This window comes from Nicotiana tomentosiformis, chromosome 2, assembly GCF_000390325.3.
Source record: "Nicotiana tomentosiformis chromosome 2, ASM39032v3, whole genome shotgun sequence".
NCBI lineage: Eukaryota > Viridiplantae > Streptophyta > Magnoliopsida > Solanales > Solanaceae > Nicotiana > Nicotiana tomentosiformis.
The window spans coordinates 3060948-3073196 of NC_090813.1; the positions used below are offsets into that span (position 1 = coordinate 3060948).

At 36.2% G+C, this 12249-nt stretch overlaps 1 protein-coding gene across 1 annotated transcript; it reads right to left on the reverse strand.

Moving 5' to 3' along the window:
* Nucleotides 1-588: 588 nt before the first annotated feature.
* Nucleotides 589-2901, reverse strand: LOC138904238 (uncharacterized). Its single transcript, XM_070192743.1, has 5 exons — nt 2233-2901; nt 1779-1965; nt 1251-1553; nt 837-1127; nt 589-728 (listed from the first exon to the last, which is right to left on the reverse strand). Exons 1-5 carry the CDS (start codon nt 2899-2901, stop codon nt 589-591), a joined length of 1590 nt encoding a protein of 529 aa, XP_070048844.1.
* Nucleotides 2902-12249: the final 9348 nt, after the last annotated feature.

Consider the following 12249-nt stretch of genomic DNA (forward strand, 5'->3'; position numbering starts at 1 on the left):
AGTGTATATTCGGTCCTCGTGACCATTCCATGTATTTAGTTAGAGTTTGTGAGTCAGTACTACCAGTCTTGGGAGGTTGTGTATTGTAACTATTTCCGCTGTTAGTTTCAAAAACAAAAATGGCTTCAAAAGGTAATCTAAATCGGCTTACCTAGTCTTAGAGACTAGGTGCCATCACGACGCATGTGGTGGGATTTTGGATCGTGACAACCACTTTATCACCTCCTATTTCACAACTTCCTTCATGTTGGGGTTCAGCCTTCTTTGATGTTCTCTAGAAGGTTTGTGGCCATCTTCTAGTAGAATCTTATGCATACAGAAGGCCGGGTCGATACCCTTAATATCTATGATGGTCCAACCAATTGCAGTTTTGCACTCATTCAATACCTGCAAAATATGTTCTTTCTGCATATCTAACAAACCAGATGAGATAATAACAGGTAAAGTTGAGTTAGGTCCCAAGAAATCATACCTGAGGTGAGGTGGTAGCGGCTTCAACTCCAACTTTGGTGGCTTTTCTATCGATGGCTTAGCTGGAGGAATTTTTCTTTCTTCTACGTGCAAAGGCTCAAATTCGAGCTTTCTTTTTCAAAACCCTTGGCCTTCAAGAGCCAACACCCATTCTGCCAAATCCTCTCCATTTACTTCATCTAAGTTCATGAGACAAGCTGCTACAGGTTCTTTAGCGTTCAAGGTTTCATCTTCCTCCTCCAAAATTACATCCACGACTTCTATTAGAGAGCAATTAGCAAATTAACTTGGTTGCCGTATAGATTTCTGCACGTTGAATGTTATTTCTTCATCATTTAGTCTCATTTTGAGCTCTCTAGTCTCACAATCGATTAAAGCTCTCCCAGTGACCAAGAATGGTCTTCCCAAAATTATGGGAATCTCCTCGTCAACCCGACAATCTAGAATGACAAAATCCGCTGGGAACACAAACTTCCCAACCTGTACTAATACATCATCAAGGATACCAGAGGGCCTCTTCACTGTCCGTTCGGCCAGCTGTAGTAACATGGAGGTAGGTCTAGCTTTTCCAATGCCTAACCTTTTGTAGATAGCTAAGGGCATCAAGTTTATGCTTGCCCCCAAATCACAAAGTGCCTTAGCAAATGCATAGTTGCCTATTGTTCATGGGATTGTGAAACTCCCTGGATCTGATAACTTCTCAGCTATGGGTCTCGTCACAACAACACTACATGTCTGAGTCAGTATAACCGTGGCCAAGTCTTGAAAGTCGAACTTACGAGACATCAAGTCCTTCATCATTTTTGCATAACCAGGCATTTCCTTTAAGGCGTCAATCAATGGAATGTTAACCTGAATCTGTTTCAACATCTCCAAGAATTTCTTATACTGCTCATCTTTTTGATATTTGGCCAATCTCTGGGGGAAGGGTGCTGGAGGCCGCTTATTTCTTATGATTTGATTTTGAACCTGCTCTGGCACTGTTTCTACTGCCTTCTCTTGCACTGACTCAGTTTTCTTTGCGACCTCTTTTTCTTTGCTTGATTCAGCTGGCGCATGTTGTATTGTCACCTCTGTCAACCCTGTTTAATCATCTATCTCAATGGGTACTGGCACAAATATTTCAGTAGGCCGGCTTTCTCGAGCCATCTCTTGCTCCAGATCTAGGTCTATACCATTCCGTAGACTCACTATCAATAGCTGTTTCGGGCCCTGTTCTTTTGGATTGACTTATGTGTCCACAGGTAACGTCCCTTGGGGACGATTGTTTATAGACATAGAAATCTGTCCTAATTGAATCTCAATACCCTTTATCGCTGATTCATGTGAGTCTACTCTCTGTTGTATTTTTTCTGTGGACCCAATTAGTTGTTGCAGCATTCTGTTTTTGTTGTCCAACATTCCCTTAAGTTCAGTAAAACCATCATCTTGTCTCATAATATGTTGTTGTTGAGGTTGTTGATAAGCCAGCTGCTGATTTTGCTGGTTGTAACCCTGTTACCTTTGGTAAGGCACAACTTGACCCAGTGGTTGCATAACTCTAGGATTATTGTTGTTATTATACTGCTACTGCGCTGGTCTATATTGTTGATTCTATTGACCCTACTACTTACCACCTTGCCTCTGTCCCCCATAGTTGGCTACATAATTCATATCTTCCTGATAGTGCTGGTTGTCACCTTCCACACTCCACGAGCAAACACATGGTTGGTTAATGCATGGTGTACATAAGCCCTCATTAGTTGTGTCAACTATGTGAACCTGTTGCTTCTGGCCTGATTCATCAATCTTCTTGGTAAGGGTACTCATTTGTGTCATTAGAGTGGCCATATACTCAGCTATGGAGTTGTTTGGATCCAAAGCCACTGAGTGAACTACAGGAGTGATTGTAGAGGCTATTGTCATCCATCCTGAGTTTTGGGCCATCTTATCAAGTAGGGTCTTGCATTCTCCGAATGTTTTACTCAAAAATGCTACACCTGCTGAAGCATCAACATTGGTCTTTAAGCCGTCAGCCAGTCCCGTGTAGAATCTCTGCCCCAACATCTGATCTGGAATGCCATGATGTGGACACTTAACCAGCATACCCTTGAACCTATCCCATGTTTCTTGTAGTGGTTCTGTTGGTCTCTGCCTGTAGCTCAATATATCATCAATCTGTTGGGCAATTTTATTGGGTGGGTAGAATTTGTTCAAAAATTGCTTGACTAATTCCTCCCAAGTAGTGATGAAGTTTATGGGGAGTGAATTAAGCCAAGTTTGAGCTTCTCCTGTCACTGAGAATGGGAACAATAACATCTTTATTGCGTCTGGTGTCACGTTAGGTTGCCTTTGCGCGACACATATCGACAGGAAATTCTTCAGATGCTGCTGAGGATCTTCAATGTGTGACCCTAAGAATAGTCCCTTGTTCTGCAACAAATGTAGCATGTTGTTTGTGATTTGAAACGATTCCGCTTGTATTTAAGGGAATGCAATTACGGTTGCCAGATTGTCGGCGGTGGGTTGTGCCAAATAATATAATGCTGCTTTTGGTACAAGAGGCACCATACCCTGATTGTTTGGTTCATTCGCATTGTTTCTGTTTTGATTGGATTTTCTATTCCGTCATCCATGTCTGGTTCGATTTGTTCTGTCAAGTTTTGTTGCTATTTGCTTTTCTTGTTTGCACGATTTAGTGCCTTGAAGACTTTCTCACGATCTGATAACGCTTCGAGCAGTTCACCAGTTCTTGAGGAGTTCCTAGGCATGCACCTATAACACCCAAGACTACAAACGTTAGAATTTTAATATATTTGATTTAGGATGAAGAAAATTGACTACACTAAGAATTCTAGCACTTCTTTTAGCTGCAATTAATAACACTGTTAACTCCCCGACAACGGCGCCAAAATTTGATCACGCCCAGCTATGCCTTATAAAAAGGACAAGCGGTCGTCGCAAATATATCCCAGCTAATAAGTCCGGAGTCGAATCCCACATGGAATTAACCTATCAACCACGCTATTAGACTCACACAAATTCACGCAATCAATCTTCAGAAATATTTAAATTATACTTTGGATGTTTATTAACTAAATATTACGTAATGAAAATACAATAATAAATAATTAACTACGAAGGGTTTGTAAACAAGAATTGGAATGATCTAAGGTTGTGATTTCCCCTATTGTCGGAATCTTTTCCGCTATGTTTTCTATAAATTCGCCCAAGTCTTCTCTATCGATCATGAGCACTATGACTGTCGTAACTCTCTCCCGAGTAATTATCATAATTTACTAGATATATTTTCCTGAATTACGCTAGTTGGAATTAAGTACGGCTCACTCAGATCGCACCAAGATTTCGTTATCCCTAATCCCACCTTTAAACCCTTCGTATTGATCTCTCATATACGTTAGGAGTGATGTTGTTCAATAACTACCTAAATATGTACTCTTTCCCGAGTAATACATACTAAATAGGCACAACTAATTGAGAGCCCTTCAATCAACCACATGAATAATATAGTTGAACGAATAGAGAAAATACTACATCAAATTTATATTAACATAACAAGAAAATCATCCTTTAATAGGTTCCATCAAACCCTAGATTAGGAGTTTAGCTACTCATACTCATAGTAACAATATCCTAAATATTTTGCATAATTCAATTACAAATTAAAGATGAAAGGATGTAGAAATCGATGATTCTAACTCCCAAAGGGTGATTCCACAAGCTATTCTTGCCTCCGGTTGCAAAAGTCCCCCAAAAGTGGCATTTTTAGGTCTATTTATATATGTAGGAAAAGACCTAAACGTGTAGGCAAAGTCCTAGTCAAACCCGAAGACGAAATAAGTTTTCAAAACTCGGACTGTGCACGCCCAGACCTGGCCTCGCGGGGCCTAACGCCTGGTGGATCTCGCCCCAGGCCCTGCCTCGCCAGGTCTCTCGCTAGCTACAAGCCTGGCGTCGCTAGGTATAAGGCCTGCTCTAGGCCTAGCTTCGCCAGGTATAACGCCTGGTGTAAGCTTGGCTTTGCCAGCTTCTCCTTTTCAACTGCTCTCGAGCACGCTTTCGACTTTTAAGTATCCTTTTTTGCTCTACTTTTATCTCCAATTCACCTACACATAAAATAGACTCTGTTACGCATAATTAAAGTATAGTTTATCATTAAAGTATATAAAATACAAGGCAAATAATGTACTAAACTATGAAATTATAGCCACACATCACTATGAATGATAATCTTGATTCTTAGCTTGTTCACTTGAACTGAGGTACAAAGAAAACATCTCCCTTTTTTATGATCTTCACGTGCAATAAGGGTCATGTCAAGTATGATAATACATATATTTTTGTTTTATAGATAGGGAAAGGTAAAAGAAAGAGCGATATATATATATATATATATATATATATATATATATATATATATATATATATATATATATATGACAATCAGGGGCGGACGCACATGGGTTGAAGTGCTTCAGCCGACACCATTTCGTCGGAAAAAATATTAAATGTTTATACTAATATTCTGTAAAAATGAAGCAATATATAATAATGACACCGCTTTTTGGCAAAGAGTACTTCTTGGTCCATTGGTTATGCCCATATTAATTTGGGCTTGTAAAGGTCGTAGACTTGAGTCTGGACTTAGACATTCTTCTCCTTTTTTTGTTTTTTGAATATTTTTGAGCGAGCATTTTTGTTAAAAATTTTAGGCTAAGAAAAATTAAACCTACACCTCTATTTGCAATAATATTCAACTAATTCATCAGGTCAATACTTTCAACTTGTTGAAAAATGATATTAAATAATAATATTTTTTATTTTTTATTTATATAAATACGACATCACTTAGAAAAAGGTCTTGATGACAATGGTACCAAAGTCTTCAAAAAATAGACCTAAAATTCTAGTATTCTACCAAGCGAACCTTTAATAACGCCAATCTCATAGGATCTTGTGGAAAAACACTAAGTCATAATCAATTGATATCCCTAGCTTGTTTCTCCGCTTCTTGAGTTGCTTTCAGTCTAAAGCTTTTCTTAATATTCCTGTTTTTGTGGGGCACATAAATCTCCTAGCTAGCTCCTATGCTGAATGATAGCATAAGTAGTACTCTATATGTCTCATTATTTGTGACAAGAATATCTTTTAAAATGTGTTTATTAAAAATGATACATTTCTATAGTTTAAGAAATTCTTAGATTATCATATCATTTTACTTCCTAGCAGGTACCCGCTCTTATTTTCAAGTTCATGAATCTCATTTTTTATGGAGGTTACTTCATATATATAGATATCTTTGGCGGAGGCGGATCTAAGATTTCAAGAGAATGGATGCAATATTGTGAAGATGCGGATTTAGAATTTATATTTGACGAGTTTAACTTTAGTATCTACTATGTATCCACTACACTTTTGAAATTATAGGTTCAAAATTATATTCTTTTTAAAATTTTAGTAATTTTCATGTATATATTTATACTCTGTGCCGAAAATAAGACCGTCCGGAGTGAGATTTGAACCACCAATTTCACTCGTAGAGGTGCACCCAATAATAGTCTTTGAGCATGGGTTCTAGCACATATAAATCAATAATTTTCAAAAAATATAACATTATTATACATGGTTTAGGGAGATAAGTATGGGTTCACGTGAACCCATACCCTAAGACTTAGATACGCCCCTAATCTTTGGGTGATATGTTGGTGTACAAATATCTTTAGGTTGTTTGTATATATAAGTTAAACTCATTGAAATTAATCTTACACTTCAAACCAACTAGACTTATAGTCTAGTACGGGAGTCTTCAAAAAAACATTATATCAATTCTCACTGTCCTCGTTCCCTTTCCTTTCCCTTCTCCCCTGCAAATGAAAAAAAGTTATTAAAAAAAAGGGAAATATTACGCTTCATCTTCAAAAGATATATTTTCCTATGTTTATGGATAGGGGTGTACATGGATCGGGTTGATTCGGTTTTGTCAGATTTTTTTGTTATATGAATATTATTTCAACCTTACTTTATTAAAGTTACAGATAAAGTTTTGATAAGTAAATATATGTTTAGTAAAAATTAAAAAAACAGACAAATATATGGTCTATAAAATATTCTTATTGGAGAATATTTTTATTAACACATGATAGTTACTTTTTTAGTCATCTAACAATAACTTTTCGTTGATGTACGTTTTCAAGGTCAATCGAGTTTAATAATTAAACATCAATATGATACATAAATACAATCGAATTTAATAATTAAATATCAATATGATACATCAATGATATGATAGATCTTGATATATGAATATGGGAGAACAAAGAGATTGACGCATTTCAATAACACTTGATAAGAAAGTGATGATACAATCCATTATTTAAAGTAAATAAAAATGGATGCACTTCATAGTTCTATTAAACATTACATCCCATGAGAGGATTCCAAATATTTCTAGATATTTTTTAAAGAAAATTCTATATAAGATCTTAATAGTATATATAAAAATTATATATTTATATGTCGGTTTAATTTGAGTTCTTTTACTCAATACCAAATCAAATCAAACCAAACCTAATCAATTTTTTTAATCGATTTGGTTTGACTTTTCGATTTGGTACGATTTTTTTGTTCGGTTTGAACACCCCTATTTATGGAAATCATGGACGCCAATTCACATAGAATCGTCCTTGTAATTCAGAATCTTTCTCAAGTTGCCAACTTGGTTTCCAACAGTAAGAAAATATGGAGGCAGACATAAACCCTAGAGCACTTTCAATTTCAACCATCAACATGTCTTTAGGCCACTGAGCAAAGGCCTAATGCCTCGTTAGAAAATTATTGCCTATATATAATTGGAATCTTTACAAAAATAGCCGATCATATTAATTATTTACTTTTTCTAGCTATATACATAAATTATATATTAATTATACATAATTATACACATATAATAAATAAATTATGCATGTATATTATACATTCACTGACTATTTTTAGTTTAAGTGATAGGGCGAGCCGCTATTTGGGTTAATTCTTCTATATAATTCAGCATCTCTCATAGTATTGGACCGACTCTTAGGTCCTGTGGCACAACCCCCCAATTTCATTCACTGTTGCCTAAGACTTAAAAGAAAAAAGAAACAAATGCCATCTAATTGTCCAGAATAATAAGGCAAACAGCATCAACATGTAGAAAGAAAGACCAAACAAAGACAATTAATAGTCAAAACTAGAATAGAATGTAAATTGGAGGGGAACATGATAAGTTGAAATTTTCCTTATATAGCCAGGTTTAGGAACCCCTTTGGCTCTTCTCTTTTGTGCTACCTCCCTCCTAAGGTTTACATACCCCTAAAAAACCTTGTGTGTTTTTCTCTTAATCACCTTATTGTTATAGGATATATTACTATTCATATAATGATATAGTGGTGGGAAAAAAAGAACGATCTTTTCGAATTTCAGCTTGATTGTCTCCTTTTCATCGGCATAGGCAATAATATGTGCCTCCACTTTTTTTATTTAAAATAATATTTTATGGTTTTGCTCCTTCCATTGGTTCTTTTAAAACTATATTCATTTGCACTAGAGAAAATAAATAGTAAATTTAGGGAATCCATATTTGGAGGGATGTCTCAAGGGGATGTACATGTGGGGTTCAAATAAGATATCATAGACAGAATGAAACATGATTCTTCTCCAAAAAAGGAAAAAAAAATGACGCGATTATTTTAAATAACAGTAATAAAAGTTGGTGCATAATGATGTTGTCTATTAGAAACAATCTAAACCAGTCCTTAATTATATGGTGAGGCAATAAGGGGTACTAGTGGATACATGTATTTTTCCTAAAAGTATCCTCATGGGACCTAGAATTCAACCAAATCAAAAACCTAAACTTAGATTTGTTCAAGAAATGGAGATGATTTCTTCAAAGAATTTTATAGCTACTTGCATACAAATCTTTCCAAGAAGTAATGAGAAACTTTGACGTGACAGCTGATGCTAAATTAGGGTGTTGGAATATGAAAATTATTAGTCTATATTTTTAAAAAAATATAATTTTCCAGGGTTCACTAGGGGTGTTAGTATTTATCTTCAAAAATAGGAGGGGATAGCCTTACCTCCAACGATTACAACACAAGGATATAGATATCCTTACCAAAAAACATAGAAGGGTGACTACATACACTTCACCTCTGTGTGATACAATCACAACTTGGTTAGCTTACAAAGAAATTTGTCTTATCATACTTTGTCCTAATACTAGGCATCCACAATTTATCCATTATGAAAGGACCTTTGGCACCTCTAGGAAGTTGTTGAAAGGAAAGATATATGTTACTGCCAGAGGTGGTTGTGGCTAATTTAGCTAGGTAGTAAGCCACTTGATTTGCTTCTCTATAGCAGTGCATAGGAGTGATTTTGGCTTGGTTCATAAACTGTGTAATATTCTCGATGATCTTCTTCATTTTGTAGTTGTCCGTATTTTCTTCTTTTAAAATGTTTGTCACCAGAAGGGAGTCCAACTATATATTGAAATTAGAGTAACCATTTTGTATGCACCATTTGATCCCAAATAAAGCAGCTTGGGCTTCTGCATCGTTATTGCTACTGCATTTGGCTTGGACCGAGAATGCCATAATGAAATCTCCCTGATCATTTCTCATAGTACCACCAAGACATGCTTTCCCATTCTCATGTATATAGCTACCATTAATGTTAAGTTTGAAGGATCCTTGGAGAGGTTTCCTCCAAGCTACAATAATGGCTTCAGGAACTGGTTTTAATCTCATCATATCATCATAATATTTGACCCAAGGCAAAGTCAGTTTGCACCTAGGGAAGGTTCTATGAACTGCAGCTTGTATGTTCCATATTATCTGTTGCTTCATCTTGTAGAAATTGAATCTATTTTGGTCACCATATTTACATGAGCACCTATTTTTCCAGATCTCCCAACATACAATGATAAGAGTAATTTGTAAAACTTGTTTGTGTATGACATTTTTGCTCCTTTGCTGCCACCAGTAGTTAAACCATCCTCTAATGGGAATATGTTTGTGGATGATGCCCATATGAGTACCAATGAGTTTCCAAATGTACCTAGTTGCATCACTTTCCATGAAAACATATTGTAGAAACTCATTTGAGTGGTTAGTACAACAAACACATCTTGAAACAATTTTTTTTCCAAAGTTAAGAATTACCTCATCAAATAGAAGTATAGACATCCATAATCTCCAAGTTAAGAAGAAAACTTTAAAGGGGATGCTAGGGTGCCATACCTTGCTTAAGAAATGATCTTTAGGCTTGAGATCTCTGAACATGTTTAGAACGGTTTTGTTGGAATACTTAACATTCTCTGTGAGATCCCATATGGATTGATTAGGGATGTCATGCTTTCTAATATTGACATTCATAATGATTTGATCAATGTCCTCTAGGAAGGAGCCTCTGAGTTTATGAATATTCCAATTTCCATGTAGAATGAACTCCTTGACTAGAACTTTAGGACTGTTGTTGGTATATGATAACAAGGATGCCAGAGGGCCCTTACCAGTCCAATTGTCCCACCACATACTAGAATTTTCCAAATTAATAAGCCAGAAGATGTGAGGTTCAGCCTTATCTCTAACCTTTCTCATCTTCTGCCAAATATGAGAGTTACCAAAAGCATTCTTTTTACTCACAGGGTGAGATCTTGAGCAGTATTTATGTATCATGAAAGTAGCCCACAAAGATGGGATGGTCCTGAACCTCCACCGCCTTTTTGTAGCTAGAATATTATCAAAGACATCCATTATTTTCACTCCAATGCCTCCTTCCTCTAAGAGGAAGCATAATATTTTTCAAGATCTCCAATAATAATTCTTATTTTCTCCCGAGTAGCCCCAGAAAAAATTAACAAAATGCTTCTCAATCAAGTTAAAAGTGCTCTTGGGAGGGGACATAGCAGACATAGTATATATAGGGAGAGATTGTAGGACATGTTTAATAAGAATAAGTCTACCTCCGTATGAAAGTATTTTACCATGCCACCCATTAAGCTTCTTAATTATTTTATTAACCAAGCAATCAAAGTAAGCACTCCTCTTTCTCCCTATATAAATTGGACATCCTAAGTATGTAAAAGGAAAGTTCTTGTCCATATGACTTGTAGCATTCCTGATTCTATTAATTCTAGTAGCACAAGTATGAGGAGCAGTTAAAAAGAAACTTTTATCAGTGTTAACCTTCTGACCAGAGCTATTCTCATAGTTCTTAATGGTCTTTATGATTGTCTCGCCCCGTTTTCTCTCGAAAGCGGGCCTCGACGTGTGACAACTCTTTTAAAGGAAGGTATTAAAAGAGAAGAGTCGACACCTAACGATTTTTAAATCACGCTAGGGTACCTATTTGTAAATAACTCTATTTGACTAGCCTGTGTCACCAAAGATCAGGTAAGGGTTTAAATTACCTTAAAGAAAAGGTATTAGGCACTCTTCGAGGTCCATAACTGTGAGTCCCGGCCGAATTTTAAACTATGTGGATTATGTGATTAAGCTAGGTGATTGAATATAGAAAGGGAAACATAGAAGTCGAAGAGTCTTATCATAACACATGAGAATCGGTACAATTCTTTAATGATTACAAGTATACAACTACATTGGTCTATGTTAGGTGACTAAGCGTAAATAACAAGTACTATATAGAGAAAGGGGGGTCCTAAGTTTTAACCTAAAGGATTACCCCGTGCAACATAAATAATACTTCGCAACTCCCTTAAGATAAGGGGTTGCTCATATTATTCAGCAGGCACAAACTATCATCTCCTGCTACCCAATTACTATGTTGAAGTTATTACTTAATGGCGCTCTAATTTAGTTCTAAGTCGTACCCTATGCGTGCACTACCCGTCCCATACCTGCGATCCAGGAGGCTTTGGACCTCTATTTGGGTGGTTCTAGACTTTACCTAGGTTACTCAAAATGATAAAACTAATCGCGCATTCAGAATATATAGGACTTCACATAAAGATAATAAATGGGTCAAGTTCACATCCACACATGAGCAAGGAATGCACACGGGTAGAATTGGCAGTATATATTTTAGGGAATTAAGACGCATTAAGGTCGTTAAGTCATATAGGCATGATTTCTATATGATTGCAGTATTATGCAGGCAGTGCTGCAGTTTCTAGACTAACGAATCTGCAGATGACAGGTGTTATAAACCTATAGACATGATCTCTAAATTATTTATGCAATGAGGCAGTAAACTATTTGAAGGCTTGGAGTTAACGACGTTTGAATTATAAACATGCTTTCTGACGAGGGATAATATTCTATAGGCGGTATTTGACAATTGATCTTGATTTTATAATACTTTATTCCTATAGGCATATCATCTAGGCAGGACAGTGTAACGAAAATAACAGAAGTAGTTGATTAATTAATTAGTTAAGACCCTATAGTTATGATATCTAGATGAGCGTTAACAAAGGCATGTATTATTGCATCCTATAGGCATGTTGTCTAATAACTAAACAAGTAGTTATTGGCGTTTGGTTCCTATAGACATGCTGTCTAATAGTGCACAACAATAGACATGGAAACAAGTACAACACTTACTCAAACTAATATGCCTTGCATTGTGCTCATGTATTAGACAAGTTAAGTGAAGTGTGTGATTTTCTATAGGCATGGTTTCTATGTGTGTACAAAAATAAAGCATGTCGAACAAGGTAGCAAACAAAGCAGGTAGATCCTATAGGCATGCTCTCTACCCGTTTATACGAGCATT

Bases quoted from the DNA above. Each gene is read 5' to 3' on its own strand.
- LOC138904238 (XM_070192743.1), bottom strand. From the start codon at position 2,901: ATGCTACATTTGTTGCAGAACAAGGGACTATTCTTAGGGTCACACATT. The intron at 1,966-2,232 runs GTTCACATAGTT...CAAAGGTAACAG, and splicing joins AATCAGGCCAGAAGCAACAG to GGTTACAACCAGCAAAATCA. The intron at 1,554-1,778 runs GTATTGAGATTC...ATGATTAAACAG, and splicing joins ACATGAATCAGCGATAAAGG to GGTTGACAGAGGTGACAATA.